General features: G+C 40.0%; 1 protein-coding gene across 5 annotated transcripts in view; it reads right to left on the minus strand.

Moving 5' to 3' along the window:
* TXLNG (taxilin gamma) overlaps positions 1–22,006 on the minus strand; it is a 68,764-nt gene that overhangs the window by 21,688 nt on the left and 25,070 nt on the right. For 4 of the 5 annotated variants that reach the window (XR_010838697.1, XR_010838696.1, XM_067023740.1 and 1 more), the window contains exons 2-4: positions 8,434–8,737; positions 4,825–4,916; positions 180–350 (exon numbers count right to left, since the gene is read on the minus strand). Coding sequence is in view for 3 of the 5 variants with exons in the window: in XM_067023740.1 (XP_066879841.1) it covers positions 180–350; positions 4,825–4,916; positions 8,434–8,737 (567 nt within the window). In the remaining 2 variants the exon portion in view is untranslated. The remainder of the gene's footprint in view (positions 1–179; positions 351–4,824; positions 4,917–8,433; positions 8,738–22,006) is intronic. The other variant, XM_067023741.1, reaches the window with a different exon arrangement.

The following is a 22,006-nucleotide window of genomic DNA, read 5'->3' on the forward strand; positions in this document are numbered from 1 at the left end:
AACCAGTGAGGCCATGAGCCACAACTACTAAAGCCTGCACTCTGCAACGAGAAGCCCGTACACTGCAACAAAGAGTAGCCCCTGCTTGCCCCAACTAGAGAAAGCCCATGCACAGCAATGAAGACCCAGCACAGCTAAAAATTTTTTTAAATTGGAAAAAAAAAAAGGAACCAACTCACCTTTAACGTCTTATTGTGACGCTGAAGTTCCCTGCAAAGAGACTCGAGTTTGCTTCTTGCCAAGATAGCCTTGCTGTGTTCACTCTGCAAATGAACTTTCTCTTTCACGATCTGGGCTTGCTTCTTCTGCAGAATCTTCATTTGCTTCTGAACGTTCCTGCTCTCCTCCAGCTAAAAGTAATAAGCACTTTACATTTACAAAATACAGCGAAAACATATGAGTTATGGCTGGAAGGATTACAATAAGAACTAAGGAATACATTTCCAAAAACCCACAGTAGTGTAGTGTAATATTTCATGCCATGCTGCCCTGCCAACCTTCTCTTTTCCCATTATGATAGGAAAGTAAGCAAATGATTTAGGGTAGGAAAAAAACAATCTTAATCTCTTTATTTATTTATTAAAAACAAAAAAAATGATGTTTTGGACAACTCTTTAGGAATCAACACCATAAAGTTTTACTTTCTTGAAAAACACACTCAAGCTACTTTATTGAAACGATCCTCCAAATTAGAACTCAAGAAGCAGCACTCAGTTCTTTGCAAGTGAGAGGGGGAGCACGACAACTATAGGTTTGGAGCAAATGCGTCTGTTTCAAGGTTACACCAACACTAACAGATAAGATGGCAGCCTTACTGACCTGTTAACTGGAGAAGGAAAGGATGCTGAGTCACTATTTCAAGAGCAAGAGCGACACCTAGTGGCCTCTCAAAACATACCACGCATCCTTACAGGCGAGATGCTTATAGCTATTAAAAACACCTTTACGGAAATTCCCCCCAGAAAATAATTTTGTTTTTGCAAAAAACTCTCGTAAAGTAACCTTACTCAGGACCGTGGGCTGCAGGATCTACACACACGATCAGTAACTCCACCAAGGGCTGGAACTCCCCCTGCCCTCCCCGGATTCAAGGTAACCACAACCCTGAATCCTGGGGTCACTATTCCTTTGCTCTCCTCCGTATTTTATGTCATCCGTCTGTGGTCCTAAAAGAAATCGTTTTGATTTTAGTTGTTCCGACTTTATTGTGGCTACTGCAACTGAGAAACCAAAATTTAAAATTTTCTTTAATTTAAATGAACTCAAGGGACTTCCCTGGTGGTCCAGTGGTTAAGAATCTGCCTTCCAATGCAGGTGACGCGGGTTCGATCCCTGGTCGGGGAACTAAGATGCCCCGCCTGCGTGCCACAACTAAAATGAGCCTGTGTGCCGCAACTAGAGAGCCCACATGCCGCAATGAAAGATCCCGCATGCCACAACTAAGACGACGCAGCCAAAAAAGAAAGAAATATTTTATAAAATAAAATAAAAATATGCAGCACACAACACACTTTGTTGACCCAGTCTCTTGTCAATAGGCAATTGAGTTGTTTCCAGGTACTCACAACAATTTGCATATTCTCACACATGGGCTTCCTGGTATATACCATGCAAGAATTTATCCTGAGCAAAAACGTAGAACTGGGGTTGTGGGGAAGTGATTTCTAAATGTTCTGTTGCACATGACAATGGCACACTATTTTCCAGACTGGCCGGCACATTTACTCTCACACCAGCAATTTATAAGAAATCATGTAGATGCACTTCTCCAAAACTTCATACGATCACAATTCTTCATTTATGCCACTTATACTGGACACAAAATAGCATGTTGCTATGGTCTTGATTTGCATTTCCCTGATTATTCACAAGATCGAACATCCCTTGTATGTTTATGTACCTTTATGTTAAGGTATCTTCGAATCTTGATGTTTCTCCACTTCTATGAAATGCCTCTTACACGTCTCTTGCCCAGTTTTCCATTGGGTTAATCGTCCTTTTCGTATTCATTTGTAGGTGTTCCTTAGATATTCCTCACATTGAATCTTCTACTGGTTCTTATTTGTTGGAAATATGTTCTCCCCAGTTTGTAATGTGTCTTCTCACTTTTAAAATGTTGTTTGATGAACAGAAAGTCTTAATTTCAATACAGCCAATTTCTGAAATCTTTTCTCTGGTAGTGCTTTTTGTGTCGTAAGAAATCCTTCTCTTAATCCAAGTTTGGAAAAATATTCACCTATTAATATATTTAAATAAACCTAAATGATATCTAAAATTTTCATTTAAGTCCTTAATCACTGTATATGGTGTTCAAGGATCTAAATTCATTTTTTCCCCCACAAGGATATCCACTTTTTAGGCTCTGTTAATTTCTTAAGGATGGTATAATTCTCCCCTAAATGCAACTACAGATTGCATAAAATGCTCCTCAAAATCCCCAAGGGGTGTTTTCTTCCCATGGAACTAATAAGTTGAATCTAAAATTTTATAGAGTAAAGAGTCAAGAATAGCCAAGCCAAGATACTTCTGACGAAGAGAAGATACACCTACCCAACCAGAAAAGTCAAGATTTATTATTACACTATAATAATCTACACAAACTAAGGAATGGGAAAGAACAGCACCACTATGTACTTAAGGACCATGTTACAGGCCTAATGGGATCCACACTTAGCAAGTGAAATGTGACAAATTTCATAAACCCATGTACCCATGTTATCTGGTGAACGTGGCAGCCACAAGATCTCCCCAGAGGACAATCCCCATCACAGCGCAGGTACCCCTCCAGCTGCTCTACAGGACTGAGCTACAAGCACCAGTGATGTCAGACGATGCTGTCACCAAAAGGACAGAGGACAGTGATGGCAAAAGGGAAGTATTTGGAACAATCCTCGGGAAAACCCTACTCCCTTGACAGTCTCACTGCTACATAATCTATATGCTCTACCTTTTTTTTTTTTTTTTTTTTTTTTTTTTTTTTTTTTTTTTTTTGTGGTACGCGGGCCTCTCACTGTTGCGGCCTCTCCCGTTGCGGAGCACAGGCTCCAGATGCGCAGGCTCAGCGGCCACGGCTCACAGGCCCAGCCACTCTGCGACACGTGGGATCCTCCCGGACCGGGGCACGAACCCGCGTCCCCTGCATCAGCAGGCGGACTCTCAACCACTGCGCCACCAGGGAAGCCCTATGCTCTACCTTTTAAAAGAAATGAGTGTTGTTTCAAGAAACAAAGCTTAATAACATTTTCGGAAAACAGTACGTTTCGTCCTTCATATGCTCAGCACAAATCTAAATCAGAGAGGTTGCTCACTAAGCAAGTCTTCAACGTGTCACATCTTAAAATGAATGTAGCGATGATTACCAGTGCTTTAAAAGAATTAACCATACCCCCCCCTCCCCCCAACACACAAAACAAACGCCAGAAACAAAACACCCTAGACCCTTGCTGATTAAAAAGTGTGATCCAAGGGCTAAGAGTATCATCATCAACCTCACCCGGGAAGTTGTTAAAATGAAGACTCTCAGGCCCCAGACCCAGTGAATCACGAGCCTTTGAACAACAAAAGTGCCAGCATCTGTGTGAGTCTAAGAAGGACTGCTCTGGGCCACTACCTGCCCTTCCTTCTCCTGATCCACGCGTGACTGTCTGCTGTTGTCCCAACAACACTGCGTCAAGTAGCTAACCTGCTACACTGCTTTTTCTCTTTTACTCTTTTCTCCATTTTTTTTTCTTTTCCCTTTTTTGTTTTTGTCTTCTTTTTCTACCACTTCTCACATGATTCTCTTCATGTGGATGGAACCAATAAGGACTGTCTTCCATAGCCAATGGAAGTGTTCCTTTCCTGAAGCCAACAATCTGACCTTGTTGTGTTTTCTGCCATCTTTGCATTTGTTACTGTTCTAGGCCATTTTCATTGATGCACGGGGTTTCCTGCTGCTCTGAACAGAAGGTGCCAGACTGCTGAATGCCAGCTAAGTGGGGGTATTCATGGACCCCTTTGTAAACCGAAGGAAAATATAACTGTAATTGACTAATAATAATTCATTTTCAAAGCTGGTCACTGACAAAAAGTAGCGTTTACGGCATGGAATAACTGCTTTAACAACAGATGAAAATGCATAAACACTGTCCATGATAATTCATCTAAGTATTTCACAGAAGACATTAATTTAGCATATTAGAACCATTCATTCTAAAAGCTTCCCACAACCCTTATTTCAAAGGGTTCAATGGCCTCCCCATTCTTCAACTTAAAGAGGACAGCAGTGTTTCCATATAGATAGAGACTGCTTTCATAATTTGACAAAGAGAATTAATGCTACTTGAAATAATTCAGGCAAAGAATAAATGAGGTTAATTTCTTTGGAAGGTGGAAAAAGGAATGCCTGGCACATAGGAGATACTAAATAAATATTTCCTGAGACACAGTATTGTTTTAGGAGACTATTTCACCTAACTCACAATTTCAGTCACAATGGTTAGAGACTTTATCTCTAGAATTCCCTTGGGAAAAGTTAACTACAGGAACCACCACACTCCAACTGACTGGCATTTAAAAGCACCACAACACGAGACTGAGTTTTAGAAAATCCATGCTGTATCTTTAGCATTATAATGCTCTATACATGTAACACCTTACAAAATGAAGTCACACAAGCAACAAAAAGCCCCAAGAAATCAGATTCTCCTCTTCAATTCTGGAGTGAAGTATAATTTTACATTTAAAGCTACATCAAAAGCTACATGATATTTTAAAAAGCTTATCAAGCACATATACATTTTGATATACTTGATATGGACCTCACTACCTTGATTTAATACTCACAAGATCGGCATATTTCTTACAGAGAGCTGCCAGCTTTTCTTCTGGAGTTGAAAGGGTGTTTAGAGCTTGCATCAATAATAAGACTTCTTTTCCTGATGATTAACAAGATAAGAAATAAGTCCCAGAAGAATGAGATCAACCTGTAAATTCTAAATAACACTTCCTATGTTCTGACATCCAGAGTAAAATAATTTATGCCTATAACTAGAAGTAAGAGATTTACTAGCTAAATTAAGAAAGCTATTTTTAAAATCTGGATCAGCAGGCACCCCTTCCTCCCCATCTCCACCCCAAATTTCTTCACTAACACTGTGAGCTATTTGTGAAAAGAACTCTTGCTGAAGGCTTAAAAATTCCCTTGCTTAACCACTGATATCCAAGTTAAGACAAAGGGCAAATTACAAAGGGCAGAATATTTTTATATGCTTCCTCCTAACCAAGTACGAATATAGAAGGAAGTTCAAAGGCAATTTCGGATGGTACTCTTCACCTATCTAAGACGCTCAGTATCACTGGTGACACAGATCTTTTCCTTTAAGCAATGTAAATAACTTCTGATAACTTAGTAAGCATATTCTGTGTGTTAACCAAATTTAGTGTAAAAAAAAAAAAAAAAAAAAGAAGGATGTCAAGATGGCACTTCCCTTGGGAAAAAGAGCTGAACAGTACTGGTAAGTACTCTGGCAGGGAGAAGCAGGTGACTGAGAAAGGATGGAACAAATGGTGTTTTAAAATAAGTGATAAGTGATAAGTTTTATTTCTTCAGCTGGGTGGTAGGTACCATTTTTATTTTTTTAAACGTTCACTCTTCATGAAGGGTATTTCATTAAAAATACATATGTGATGGCAATTCCCTCGTGGTCCAGTGGTTAGGACTCCATGCTTCCACTGCAGGGGGCACGGGGTTCAATCCCTGGTTGGGGAACTAAGATCCCGCATGCTATGCAGCATGGCGGGGAAAAAAAAAAGTGAAAATGACTTTGACTTTGGTATACGGTGTACAGATTGCTATGAGGAAAACAAGCAGGCTAACTTCAAAACAGAATCCTGGGCTTCCCTGGTGGCGCAGGGGTTAAGAATCCCCCTGCCAATGCAGGGGACACAGCTTTGAGCCCTGGTCTTGGAAGATCCCACATGCCGCGGAGCAACTAAGCCGTTGCTCCACAACTACTGAGCCTGCGCTCTAGAGCCCGCGAGCCACAAATGCTGAAGCCCGCATGCCTAGAGCCCGTGGCTCCGCAACAAGAGAAGCCACCGCAATGAGAAGCCCCCACTCGCGCAACTAGAGAAAGCCCGTGTGCAGCAACGAAGACCCAACACAGCTACAAATAAAGAAATTAAATAAATAAATTTTAAAAATAAAAATTAAAAAAAAAACTAAAAAAAAAAACAAAAAACAAACAAACAAAAAAAACCAGAATCCTTTTCCATCCACAGAAAATTTTAGCAAGAAATCCTCTCTCGTTTGGCCCAAGACCAATAAGAATTTTAAAAGAGATGACAAAATATGATTATTGAATATGATTAGAAATAACAGTAAGGTAACTTGCAATTTTTATGAAGTTTTTTTGTGTTTTTTTTTTTTTTTTGCGGTACGTGGGCCTCTCACCCTTGTGGCCTCTCCCGTTGCGGAGCACAGGCTCCGGACGCGCAGGCTCAGCGGCCATGGCTCACGGGCCCAGCCGCTCCGCGGCACGTGGGATCCTCCAGGACCGGGGCACGAACCCGTGTACCCCGCATCGGCAGGTGGACTCTCAACCACTGCGCCACCAGGGAAGCCCTTTATGAAGATTTTAAAACTCACTCTCTACCTGGTGTTTTCTGAGATACAACTCACATACCATAAAATTCATCCTTTTAAAGTGTACAGCTGAGTATAATCACTAAGTCGTACAACTATCACCACTGTCTAATGTCAGAAACTCCATATGCCCATGAGTGGTCCCTCCCCAGGCTCCCTCCTCCAGGTCCCTGGCAGCCACTACTCGACTTCCTGTTTCCATAGATTTGCCAATTCTAGACATTTCATATTAAGCGGAATCATAATTTGTGGCCTTTTGTGTCTAGTTTCTTTCACTTAGTATAACAGTTTAAAGGTTCACCCACAATGTATCAAGACTTCATTCCTTTCTACCACTGAATAATATTCCATGTACAGAGAGACCACATTTTGTTCATCCACTCATCTCACCCAGCTGAGTTACTGTGCCTGGGCACTGAGTTTCTGGAATTGTGTTTTCAGAGAGCTGTAGATGTGCTTATCTCAGAGCCAGAGGGGATTAAAGAGAGGGCCTGGTTCAGCTCTCTTGCTGGCTCCCCCTTTATATGGTGATGTTCAGAGAGCTTGGTTAGAAATTGCCCAGCCCAATAGGCAAACACTCAAGGTGCACCTCTCCTTGGTGGAGGAAGCTCATTAAACAAGACGCCTCTTTCCATCAAGCCCCCTTGGAGAAGGAAAAGAAAGCTGTTCAGTTGATCTGACACCTCTGTTTTGCATGCACATAATGCTCCATTTTCTTCTGTTTCTGGATGAGGCCACTGAGGCACATCAGCTGATGGGTAACTGTGTTGTTTGGACTTTTCAGCTATCATGAATAATGCCGCCTCAAGCACTCCTGGACACGTTTTTGTGTGGACACGTTTTCAACCGTCTTGGGAACATAACTAGATGTAGAACTGCAGGGTCATGTGGTAACATTATGTGTAACTTTTTAAGACTCCTTCGGCTTTTACACATTTAACTGGGGCTGCTAATACTGAAGAAATTTTTTGTAAGGAATTAAAAATTTATAGAAATATGAAAAATAATTTTAAGTTTGCCAGGTTAACAGAAAATGGGTATAATACGAAGGATCCTTCGTATTATTTCAACTCAGCCTATAGAAAACCAAACAAATTTAAACACTGTTAGTCTCAGGTAGAATAAGTATACAAAACTTAGGGGCAACCAGTAAGCTTAAAGTAAAAGGGGAATTCAGATTTCCTAATGAGACTTAACGTACCACATTCTTCATCCTTAATCTCAAATACAGCAGAAGAAAACATACCCTTGAAAACCAGTCTTAACCTACTTCTTGAACTTCACCTAACGTTATATCATCTCTAAAGTTTTGTGACTAGGTTTAAAATAAAACGATCAAATAAATATACAGTTTTCACAGTAAATTTTGATCAGACTACATTAAAGATTCAAACAAGGCAAGTCAAATACTACTTCTGTCTGGGACTTCCCTAGTGGTCCAGTAGTTAGGACTCGGCACTTTCACTGCCAAGGGCGCGGGTTCAACCCCTGGTCAGGTAACTAAGATACTGCAAGCCTCGTGGTGAAGCTGGGGGTGGGGACTACTCCTGTCAAACTGGCCTCAGATTTTTTTCATGAAAGCCCATTCTTGACTACTGAGAGAGACGTAACCTCCTCCTCTGCTGTCTTGGGCCCCCGGCACGTCACTACAGCAGACAGGCCGCCTGCCCCACTGAAGACAACAGATGTGTGTCAGCTGAGCAACATCGCCCCCGACGCTGGCCATGTCCATCATCACCTGTGCTGCGGACAATACAAGTCAAAGGAGCAACGTGTGAAACATGCAACCCCCAAGCTGAGGTTGTTACCTAAGGTTTTGTCTTTGTTCCTGTCGCACTCTGAATCTTGCTGACCATCGGGGGGATCTGTTCGAGCCTCTCGCCCAGGAATTTCCTCCCTTGACTCTCGTGTGCAGTACTCTGGGCTCACCAAACTCCTGCCCTTCGTGATAAAGTCACTATGTGCATCCTCTTCCAAGGAATGCTTGTTACTTGTGCCACCACAGTGTGAGCCTTGATGCTGAAGAATATCATTGGACTGAGAGTTATGCAACATATCCGTTTTCACCCCTAGCCCGCACATTCCAGCTTCTTCCATTGTGCCAATCACAAACTAGAGGGAAGGGGAGAGGAGAAAAAAAGATGCGAAGGGGGGTTAAATTAAATGTAATCAATGTTTACAATCCATCACACACCACAGGTTGACAGCTTTTTTCTTTCTTAGTCGCTTGTAAAACTGATGTAAATACGGTAGTTTCTAAGTTTCACTGAGAGGTGACCTCACTGTAAATAAGAAAATTAAAGTTAAGATGGCCAAAAAACACATGAAAAGATGCTTAATATCACTAATTATTAGAGAAATGCAAATCAAAACTACACTGAGGTATCACCTCACACCAGTCAGAATGGCCATCATCAAAAAAAATCTACAAACAATAAATGCTGGAGAGGGTGTGGAGAAAAGGGAACCCTCTTGAACTGTTGGTGGGAATGTAAATTGATACAGCCACTATGGAGAACAGTATGGAGGTTCCTTAAAAAACTACAAATAGAACTACCATACGACCCAGCAATCCCACTACTGGGCATATACCCTGAGAAAACCATAATTCAAAAAGAGTCATGTACCACAGTGTTCACCGCAGCTCTATTTACGATAGCCCCAGGACACGGAAGCAACCTAAGTGTCCATTGACAGATGAATGGATAAAGAAGATGTGGCACATATATACAATGGAATATTACTCAGCCATAAAAAGAAATGAAACTGAGTTACATGTAATGAGGTGGATAGACCTGGAGTCTGTCATACAGAGTGAAGTAAGTCAGAAGGAGAAAAACAAATACCATATGCTAACACATATATATGGAATCTAAGAAAAAAAATGTCATGAAGAGATTAGTGGTAGGACGGGAATAAAACACAGACCTACTAGAGCATGGACTTGAGGATATGGGGAGCGGAAAAGGTGGGCTGTGACGAAGTGAGAGAGCGGCAGGGACATATACACACTACCAAATGTAAATTAGATAGCTAGTGGGAAGCTGCCGCATAGCACAGGGAGATCACCTCTGTGCTCTGTGACCAGGTAGAAGGGTGGGATAGGGAGGGTGGGAGGGAGGGTGACGCAAGAGGGAAGAGATATGGGAACATATGTATATGTATAACTGATTCACTTTGTTGTAAAGGAGAAACTAACACACTATTGTAAAACAGTTATACTCCAATAGATGTTACAAAAATAAATAAATAAAAAATAAAGTTAAGATGGCCAAAAAACACATGAAAAGATGCTTAATATCACTAATTATTAGAGAAATGCAAATCAAAACTACAATGAGGTATTACCTCACATCAGTCAGAATGGGCATCATCAGAAAATCTACAAACAATAAATGCTGGAGAGGGTGTGGAGAAAAGGGAACCCTCCTATACTGTTGGTGGGAATGTAAATAGATACAGCCACTATGGAGAACAGTATGGAGGTCCCTTAAAAAACTACAAATAGAACTGCCATACGATCCAGTAATCCCACTACTGAGCATATACCCTGAGAATACCATAATTCAAAAAGATACATGCACTGCAGCACTACTGACAATAGCCAGGACATGGAAGCAACCTAAATGTCCATCAACAGAGGAATGGATAAAAGAAGATGTGGTACATATATACAATGGAATACTACTCAGCCATAAAAAAGAATGAAATACCATTTGCAACAACGTGGATGGACCAAGAGATTATCATACTGAGTAAAGTAAGTCAGAAGGAGAAAGACATATCATATGATATCGTTTATATGTAGAATCTTAAAAAATGGTACAAATGAACTTATTTACAAAACAGAAATAGAATCACAGGTGAAGAAAACTTACGGTTACCATGGGGGAAAGGGGGGGGAGGGATAAACTGGGAGGTTGGGATTGACAGATACACACTACTATATATAAAAATAGATAACTGATAAGGACCTACTGTATAGCACAGGGAACTCTACTCAATACTCTGTAATGGCCTGTATGGGAAAAGAATCTAAAAAACAGTGGATATATGTATATGTGTAACTGATTCACTTTGCTGTACACCTGAAACTAACACAACATTGTAAATCAACTATACTCCAATAAAAATAAACATTAAAAAGGAAAATTAAAGTTAAAACAAATCACAGAACCCAGTGGTACCAAAGGAAGAAATGCCATTTAGTTGTACATCTAAACTTATTTCAAAAAAAAAAAAAAGTATCAAGTTGTTAGTGCCCTAGCCAATAAAAAATGAACTTATTTCCTTATAAAAATTCACCACTTAAAATAATCAGCATCTTAAAAGACATGAAATTATCCCAAGTTAACGAATGTTAATTATTCTGGTCTTGGCCTCTAGGACACAGTACAGCAGAGCTGGCTCACTGGCTGTCCAGCAGAAACCCAGGCTCCTCCACAATCCTGTGGAGCCAGGACTGGGGGCCAAGCGCTCAGACCGGCCGACACTTCCCAGCCCCTTTCATCTGGCCGAGACTCCCATGCAAAGTTCCCACCAATAAAATGTGAGCCCAAGGGATGACTCTTCCTTCTGCAACAAAACTTTTCTTAGAAGCACACGTTCTTTCTCCCCCATCTCTTTCCCGCTCTGGCTGGACGCAGAGGTCTCCAAGACCCCAAGAGATGGCAGGGCCACAAGTATGAAAGCAGCCTGCACCCCTAAAGCTCACATACCTATACAAGGAAAGCCATCCGTCTTACTAAGAACACCCACAATGGACTATCAGATGAGAAAGAGAATACCTTTTCCTCTTATAAAGCCACAGACATTGTGAGAATTAGGTTTTAAACTGCTACCCCTGCCCTAACAAATACAGACAGCAGGCATGGGACAGACGGCTTCATTCTAGTATTTTATTCTCCATCAGTACTTTAAACTTCCCCTCTCTTCTATCATACTGTTAACCCATTTACTTATGGGGGGGGTATGTGTTTTTCCCCTGGTTGACACTACTTGGTCATATGACGGGGCACAAATTTAAATTCTCTATATTTCCTCTCTGCATGAAAGAGGGCCTCTTCCTTTTTTGAATAACATAACTGATGGGGAGGTGGCTAACACCTTTCTTTTATCACAAGTGGACAAAAGCTACTCTACAAAGTTAATAGGAAAAGAGAGATTTATTTTTTCAAGTTACAATAGTATCCAGCTGAAGAAATGAAGATAATTTAAAGTATCAAAGTAGCCGGGGATGGAGAGGTTAAGGGAACTAAATCCTCATCTTTTATAGTCCAACGTTGATAAATCAAGTACTGTGCTTTTGCAAGAACAAACTGGTGCAGCCACTTTTAAAACCTCTTTCGCAATATGGCTACCTTCCAATCCAGTTAATTCTACCCCTAGGATTTTACCCTAGTATGTACAGATGTGCAGCCAAAGGCCAAGAATGTTTAAAACCACACTATTTGTAATTGCCCCCGAATGAAATCAACCCAAATTTCTATCAACAGAAGAATGGATGCATTGTAGTGTGTTCATACCATCCAGCAGTGAGAACGAAGTACTGCTAGATGCAGCAACAGGGATGAGTCTCATAGAATTTTGTGAGGAAGGTGCCAGAAGAAAACATACTACAGGAAACCATTTACATATAAAGTTCAGAAACAGGCAAAACTAATCAATGGTGCCAGAAATCAAGAGTGTTTACCACTGAGGGTAGGGCCTTCTGGGGTGCTCGGTAACAGTCTGTTTCTTGATCTAGGTGGGGTAACGTAGATGTTCACTTCGTGAAAATTCATTAACCCTAAACCTTTATGATTTGTATACTTTTCTGAATGTATGTTTTACTCCAATAAGGTTGATTTTTAAAGTTGCAATTTATATATTATTCAAGCATTATGAAGAACCAAAACAGAAATATTTTCCTCTGGGGAGAGAGATTAGAGATGCATTGCTTTTCTGATACTACTTTTAAAAAAATGTGCCTGTAATACTTTTTCTTAAAAAAATTAATGCATTAAGGGGAAATGCGTTGTTTAGAGTTATGGTTTGATGCTACACTCAAATTCTTTCCAAAAAATTTAAAAATTCTCTTCCATACATAATGCAGTCCATAAAGCAGTATTTCTCAAATGTAATCCAGAGATATTAGGTCTACAAAAAATTACCAAGTATTTAGGAAATGTCTTTTGTTAAATTTCATTACTGCAGAAACTTCCTTAAGTCCTTGAGAGGCCCAAATAACACACAGAAGTATTAATATCAAACCAAATGCAAAGTGATCTTTTTTTTTTTTTTTGGCTGCACCATGCGGCTTACAGAATCTTAGTTCCCCGACCAGGGACTGAACCCGGGTCCTGGGCAGTGAAAGTGCAGAGTCCTAACCACTGGACCACCAGGGAATTCCTGCCAAGTGATCATTTTAATGCTACATTATACACAGAACTACTACTTCCACCTCTATTTTATACCAAATATTAAACTGTCATATACTAGTTGGGCAGATGGATAATGTTACCAGAGACGTAAAGCAAAAGCAATACTGAGAAGAAAAAAAAAAAAAACCCAGTGCTATTAATATCATCTTCCCCAACTTTTAAAAAATTAATTAATTAATTAATTTTAATTTTTGAATGCATTGGGTCTTCGTTGCTGCGCACAGGCTTTCTCTAGTTGTGGCGAGCAGGGGCTACGCTTCGTTGCGGTGCACGGGCTTCTCATTGCGGTGGCTTCTCTTGTTGCAGAGCACAGGCTCTAGGCACGTGGGCTTCAGTAGCCATGGCTCACAGGCTCTATAGAGCAGGCTCAGCAGTTGTGGCGCACGGCTTAGGTGCTCTGCGGCATGTGGAATCTTCCCGGACCAGGGCTCGAACCCGTGTCCCCTGCATTGGCAGGCGGTTTCTTAACCACTGAGCCACCAGGGAAGTCCCCCTAATTTTTAAAAAATAATTTTTAAACCAATTCCCTGAAAACCATTAGCCCAATATTAAGAATAGGGCTACAAAACCACAATGCTGGCTTTAAACATTGATGAAAGTCTGTTAAAAGATAATTAAAATGGAAGATTGCTCATCTCTAACACAGAATTTCTCAGAAGCATAATGATAATAAAACTCACATAATACCAGAAAACATGGGGTCAAGCAATATCAAAAATAAAACGAGCAAGCAATTTGTTCGAAGAAATGGGAGCATAAATAATTTTCACCAAGGAAAACCCAAGGCCTCTCCTAAGATCAATTTTATTGAGAAGCCTACCTGAGGATTGGAATTGGGTTATTTCTAGTTTCCCAGTTCAATTAGTGGATTTTTCGTAACACCTTTATTGAGATATAATTCACATACCACCCAATTCACTGGTTTTTAGTGTATTCACAAAGTTGTGCAACTATCACCACAATCTATTTTAGAATACTTCGGTCACCTCAAAATGAAACTCAGTACCCTTTTTCAGCTATAAACCCCTAATCCGCCCAAAACTCCCAGCCCTAGGCAATTAATGTGCTTTCTGTCACTATAGATGTGGTTATCCTGAACTTTTCATATAAACGGAATCATACAATATATGACCTTTTGTGTCTAGCTTCTTTCACACAGCATAATGATTTCAAGGTTCCTCCACAAGGTAGCATGTATCAGTACTTAATTTCTTTTTATTACCAAATAATATTCCACTGTATGGACAGACCATATTCTGTTTATCCATTCATCAATAGATGGACATTTAGATTATTTTCAACTTTGGCTACTATGATTATTTTCAACTTTGGCTATTATAAATAATTTTGCATGAACATTAATGTACAAATCTTCGTGGGGACATCTGTTTACATTTCTCCAGGGTATATACCTAGGAGTGGAACTGCTGGGTCATATGTTCACTTTATGTATAACCTTTTGAGAACCTGCCACATTTTTTCTAAGCGATTGTACCATTTTACATTCCCACCAGCAGTGGGTGAGGGTTCTAATTTCTCCACATTTTCATCAACACTTGTTATTATCTGTCCTTTTCATTATAGCCATCATAGTTGGTGTGAAGGTATCTAATCTAATGACCAGTGATGCCGAGAACCTTTTCATGTGCTTATTGACCATTTTTGTATACCTCCTCTGGAGAAATGTTTATCCAGATCCTTTGCCCACTTTTAAATTTGGGTTATTTGTTATTTTATTATTGAGTTGTACGAGTTCTTTATAGACACCAGATACAAGTCCTTTATCAGAGGTATGATTTGCAAATATTTTCTCTTATTACTGTCCTTCATTCTCCCAATTTTGGAGAAAACTCACAGTATATTCATTCACCTATTTCAAAATGCCATAGGAGATTTAACTGCAAGTTATGCGGTCTTTCAGATTAAAGGCATATATGTCAATTACAACTACCAGAGACAGAAAAAAGACAGTTTAGAAAGGCCAAAATGTTCACCTAACTCAAAATAATAGCTGGTGGCAGGCTTCCCTGGTGGCACAGTGCTTAAAAATCCGCCTGCCAATGCAGGGGACATGGGTTCGAGCCCTGGTCTGGGAAGATCCCACATGCGGTGGAACGAAGCCCATGCGCCCACAGCTACTGAGCCTGTGAGCTAAAACTACTGAACCTGTGTACCACAACTACTGAAGCCCACGTGCCTAGAGCCCGTGCTCCGCAACAAGAGAAGCCACCGCAACGAGAAGCCCACGCACCGCAATGAAGAGTAGCCCCCACTCGCCACAACTAGAGAAAGCCCGCACGCAGCAATGAAGACCCAATGCAGCCAAAAATAAATAAAATAAATTTTAAAATAGCCGGTGGCACTGAGCATAAATAAGGATGTTAAATTAATCTGTATAGTGCACAACCATCATATCTAACGTTATCCTTCTAATTTTATTTCATCATTCTCTATCTTTAGCTAAAACTACTTCTTTTTAGTCTTTCCAGACACTCCTTTCACCTTGAAATTCCTGCCACACATATTACATTATCACTTATTTGGTATGTACATCCTCCTAGATAGTGACAGCTTATGCATAAAAGGTGCTCAAGTGCCAACTGAGTGGAAAACATGAGGGGCCAAAATGGCTGCTTAAAACAAGCCATGGGAAGTATCTATTGAGAAAAACACCGCTATTATTATTTTATCACTAGAAGCAGGACAGTATTACATTTCCCTTCTCTCCTGTACAGTTAAGTTTGATTTATTCTTCACATATGCTAATGAAAGACTTACTCTGGCTCTACAAAATTTTTTATGAATAAACCCAGTTACAGCTGGGCTTCATTCCAACCCTAGTCTACAAATATTCTTGATATAGTAGGCCCCAATTTTCCCCACTTGAGGTTCCGCACTGGACCATTTGATATGAAGCAAATTCTTAGGGCCAACAACTTTATTTAAATTGTAAATGATTTCTCAGCCTTCAACTCCTTAAGCAGAGAATTCTCTATCATATGGTCAATACAACTTCCTCCTCTGCCCTCTTTGACACCCATTCTGGATGCTTTTGCTTGGGTACACTCTCTTGGATAAACAACAGCAGCAATAGCTAACACTTATACAGCAAATACTACAGCCAGGCACTACTGTAAGCACTTTCCTATACTCACTAATTTAATCCTCACAATAATGTCAAGAGACAGTTACCATTATTATCTCTATTTTACATACGAGCAAACGGCAGTGTGGTAAAGTTAAGTACCTAGCTGAAGGTCACAGTCAGTAAATTGCCCGGCAAAGATCTGAACCCTGGCCAACTAATTTCCGAGTCCACGCTCTTAACCACAACGATGTACTGCTTCATGACTCACCTTTGTCTACTGTACAAACACCCTTGTCCTGACTGAGCCATCTTACAGAAGTCTATTTGATAATGGGGAGAGATGCTCCCAAAGTATTATATATAAAAAGAAATTACAAAATAGTATGCACCATGTATTATGTATGCATACACAGACACACAGAAAGTATTGGGAGGAAATACATCTAGAAATAGATGAATTTGGGAGTTCCCTGGCGGCTCAGTGGTTAGGACTCTGCGCTTTCACTGCCTGGGTTCAATCCATGGTCGGGGAACCAAGATCCTACAAGCCGTGTGGCCAAAAAAAAAACCCAAAAAACAAAAAAACAGTTCAAAAACTTTCACTTATGCTCGCTCAAATATTGTTGAAGCTGAAGAACCATCTTCCTTTGGCTTATTTTGTTTAAAAAGAGCTTAAATGTTTTTAGTGATGGTTGTTCTTTTACTAAGACTGGTCTAAAGGAAAAAACAAAAAAGCCAACAACCACATTCACTTTCAAATTATTTCAACTACCATCTGCTTAACCAGTGCCAGGCACGTGCTCAGCGCAGACACTCCCTGTGGAGGGCTGGGCGGCCACAGGAGGGGCAGGGGGGAAAGGCTGTGCACACAGATACATTTCCCCATCCCCAGCAGAGGTCCTGAGCTCGCCTCTAGTTCCCAAAGAGTCTCGAGAAACTTATCAAGTAGGTAAAGGTAAACCTTCAGAAGCTACAAGCCCAATTACCCCATTTAACCTTCTCCACGTCACTGAGAGGCGGGTCTTAGGAAAATGAGACTCAGTGACGTGAAGTAACTTGCCCAAGATCATATTCAAGCCAGTAAAATGGGCCAGTAAAACTCAAAACCAGGTCTATCAAATTCAAGAGCCTATGTTCTTTCCATTACACCGCTCCTCTCCCTTCACACATCAGCCTTGGAAAACGAAAGTTCAAAGTCAAACAAAGAAATCTGAGACATTAAATGTCTAAAAATACATACCATGCTAGATATACCAGCATGAATTTAGGAAAACATTGGGAAAGAGCTGGAGAGTTTTTAGCAGTAATTAACTCTGGGATTTAGGGAGGCGAGACAACACTAACTTGGGAGTAGAGACATCTTTAAATAATTCTAAGTGATTATATTTAAGACATTGAAGGGTTTTTAAAAAAAAAAACTTTTTGTGTCTTAGGATTAAACTAAATTATCTCTAAAAATCCCTTCAACCCTATGTTTCTAATAATTTCCTCTAAGAGTTATCAACTACGAAGCAGGAATGTGCAAAGAGAGTGCACGCCTGCCTGGCCGCAGACACCAGGCGCTTCCCGCTCTCAGCATGGCCACGACCGGCCTTATTTGGTTTTGAAAATATGAACCTCTTTTGTAAACGTTTCCAGTATTTTGAGGGGCTTTTACATTTCCAAATACAAATTTTACAAACAAACCTACCGATAAAACTTACATTTTCATATGCTTCTTTATTTGCTATTTTTTTAAATAGGTGGTTGGAGTTGGTAGGTTCATGTTCTTTTTAAATTAGAAAAGTGGCAGAAGATCTAAATAGACATTTCTCCAAAGACCCAAAAAGCACATGAAAAGATACTCAACATCGCTAATTATCAGAGAAACGCAAATCAAAACAACAATGAGGTATCACCCAACACCAGTCAGAATGGCCATCATCAAAAAGTCTACAAACAATAAATGCTGGACAGGGTGTGGAGAAAAGGGAACCCTCTTGCACTGTTAGCAGGAATGTAAGTTGCTACAGCCACTGTAGAGAACAGTATGGAGGTTGCTTAAAAACTAAAAATAAAACTACCATATGACCCAGCAATCCCACTACTGACATATATCTTGAGAACACCATAATTTGAAAAGATACATGCACCCCAATGTTCACTGCAGCACTATTTACAATAGCCAAGACATAGAAGCAACCTAAATGTCCACTGACAGATGAATGGATAAAGATGTCACACACACTACTCAGCCATAAAAAAAGAATGAAATAATGCCATTTGCAGCAACACGGATGGACCTAGAGATTGTCATATTAAGTGAAGTCAGAGAAAAACAAATATCATATATCACTTATATGTAGCATCTAAAAAGATGATACAAATGAACTTATTTACAAAACAGAAACAGACTCACATAGAAAACAAACTTATGGTTACCAAAGGGGAAAGAGGAGGGAGAGGGATAAATTATGAATTGAGGAGTAATATATATACCCCACTATATATAAAATAGAAATAAGGACCTACTGTATAGCACAGGGAACTACACTCAGTATTTTGTAATAACCTACATGGGAAAAGAATCTGAAAAAGAATATATATTTGTATAACAATCACTTTTTTTTTTTTTTTTTGGCTGCGTTGGGTCTTTGTTGCTGCGCGTGGGCTTTCTCTAGTCGCGGCAAGTGGGGGCTACTCTTTGTTGCGGTGCGCGGGCTTCTCACTGCAGTAGCTTCTCTTTTGTTGCGGAGCACGGGTTCTAGGTGCGTGGGCTTCAGTAGTTGTGGCGCCTGGGCTCAGTAGTTGCAGCACACAGGCTCTAGAGCGCAGGCTCAGTAGTTGTGGCACACGGGATTAGTTGCACCGTGGCATGTGGGATCTTCCCGGACTAGGGATCGAACCCGTGTCCCCTGCACTGGCAGGTGGATTCTCAACCACTGCGCCACCAGAGAAGTCCCTAAAAAATTTTAAAATGGTGTCATTTCAAACTGGTAAAGGAAATAAACGATTTGAGATATCTCTCAAGTCATATGGGGGGAAAAAGTGATAACCCATCTCACTCCTCCAGATATATCAAGATTGAAACGTGAAAAATGAAAACCACAAAGAACTAGAAATTCTAAGTGAAACTCTGGTCTTTCTAAGGAAACCAGAGAACTCAGAAGCTATTTTATTTTTTAAAGAAAAGGAAAATCAATTTACTAAATATTAATTAAAAACTTCAGACTAGCCAAAAGACCACGTTCATAAGGGCTTCAAATGAGTCAGAGACCCAATTTTCAAGGATTTCTGAACAAGGAAATCACAGTTAAAGAACTAAAAATGCCCAACATACAAAAACATGTTCAAACTGGACTTCCCTGATGGTCCAGTGGCTAAGACTCCACGTTCCTAATGCAGGTGGTGCAAGTTCCATCCCTGGTTGGGGAACTAAGATCCCGCATGCTGCAAGGTGCAGCCAAAAAAATAAAAAAGTTCGACCTCATTCATAATTAAAGAAATACAAATAAAAATGCAAATCAGGGCTTCCCTGGTGGCGCAGTGGTTGCGAGTCTGCCTGCCGATGCAGGGGACACGAGTTCATGCCCCGGTCTGGGAAGATCCCACATGCTGCGGAGTGGCTGGGCCCGTGGGCCATGGCCGCCGAGCCTGCGCGTCCGGAGCCTGTGCTCTGCAATGGGAGAGGCCACAAACAGTGAGAGGCCCGCGTACCGTAAGAAAAAAAAAAAAAAAAAAAAAAAAAAAAATGCAAATCAAAGCAATAATGACTAGATTTTTTTTTAATGATTTTTTAAAAAAAACAAAACAAACCTTCATGTGGGCCAACAGGTCCCCCAGTACAGTCCTGAGAAGCCTACACTGGTAGCATATTGGTTTTGCAGAGGTATTTAGCAGTATTTCTCAACATCTGAATGCACATTCACTTTCACAAGTGAGTCCACCATAGTTTATTCCACAGATATTCTCACTCAAGGGCAAAGGCTATTCAGCACACCGCCACTTGTTACTACACACACGAACCAGAACGTTTACTGATAGTGAACTGATTAAAGGGATTTCCCTGGTGGTCCAGTGGTTAAGACTCTGTGCTTCCTCTGCAGGGGGTGAGGGTTCAATCCCTGGTCGGAGAACTAAGATCCCACGTGCTGCGCAGTGTGGCCAAAAAATAAAAATAAAAAAAATTTTTAAATAAAATTTTAAAAAGAACTGGTTAAATAAAGAATGGTCATCCACACAAGTTAAAGGAGGCAGCTATTCAAAATAGTAAGGTAGAGCCATGTCAATATGAACAGATCTCCAAGGTATAATTAAGTAAGGAAAAAGAAACATTTGATCCTGAATGAACATGTCAGTATAAACAAAAATGTATTCACACAGAAGCCAGTAAATGGAGAAAACCTTTCTATAAAGATATCCCCCAAACTGTTCACCATGACCAGTATTATAAGAAGTATTATAAAAAGCAGTATTATATTTTTTCACTAATCCACCACACCCCAGCCTCAGAGTCTGAAGAGTTGCAGGAGTTTCTTTCGAGTCATTTCATGTCATCTTCTCCCTTCACCCTGCTCAAAAGACCTCTGCATCTGTCCCCCCAAATCTTTACACTACACCTTCTACTAGATTATAGTAGGAACACGATCTACTAAGCATGAATTTTTGTAGCCGTTCTGATATATCTCCTTCTTAAAACAATTCTGAAAATTGAAATATCTCATTTAAACTTGGCCTCAATCTATAACTACGGCTAGGACACCTACTAAATCATTTTACCAGTTTAAAAAATAGGTTCAGTCATGGATAGTTAACTCTTCCCAAGTAGAATCAGGCAGTCAAGAGCTAAGCCTATTCATGGAATACACAAAAGAGGGTTAACATACTGTATATAAGGCTAAGTTCTGACTGAAGGGAGAAAGGAAAAAACCTAACATTTACTAATTGCTATGTGGTAGACATTTAAAATACTTTATTTAGTTTAGCCTTACAATTCTAAAACAGTGAGAATATTACTTCATTACACAGATAAACTAGGGAACAAAGTAGGAAGTGAGTGAGGAAAAAAAGCCATGATTTGAGACCTACATGTACTGAGCCTGGTATGAAGGTAGTGTTTCTATGATGAATGTCCTAAAGAATCACATCCAAAGTTAAGAAACGTGAAGACTACCCAAACGTCCACTGATGAATGAATTGATAAATAAAATATGGTAAAGGCATACCTGGTTTTATTGTGCTTCACAGATATTGCGTTTTTTACAAATTGAAGGTTTGTGGCAACTCTGCATGGTCAGATGATGATTAGCACTTTTTAGCAATAACATATTATTTAATTAAAGTATGTACATTGTTTTTTTAGACATAACACTACTGCACACTTTAAATAGACTACACTACAGTGTAAACAACTTTATATGCACTAAAAAAACAAAAAATTCATCTGACTCACTTTATTATGTTATTTGCTTTACTATGGTGGTCTGGAACTGAACCTGCAATATCTCCAAGGTGCACCTGTATATACATACATCAGGATATTTTTCAACCTTAAAAAGGAAGAAAATTCTGACACATGCTACAACATGGATGAACCTTGAAGAAGACATTATGTTAACTGAAAAAAGACAGACACAAAAGAACATAGTATGATTCCACTTATATGAAATACCTGGAGTAGCCAAATTCACAGAGAAAGAGAACAGAATGGTGGTTGATTGCCACGGGCAGGGCAGGGGGAATGGAGTACACACGTTCAGTTTGGGAAGATGAAAAGGTTCTGGAGATGCATGGTGGTGTAGCTTGCACGACACTGTTAACCTCTTAATGCCAATGAACTGTATGCCTAAAAATGGTTAAAATGGTAAATTTTATGTTATGTATATTTAACCC

The sequence above is a fragment of the Kogia breviceps genome, chromosome X, assembly GCF_026419965.1.
Source record: "Kogia breviceps isolate mKogBre1 chromosome X, mKogBre1 haplotype 1, whole genome shotgun sequence".
NCBI classification, from domain to species: Eukaryota; Metazoa; Chordata; class Mammalia; order Artiodactyla; family Physeteridae; genus Kogia; species Kogia breviceps.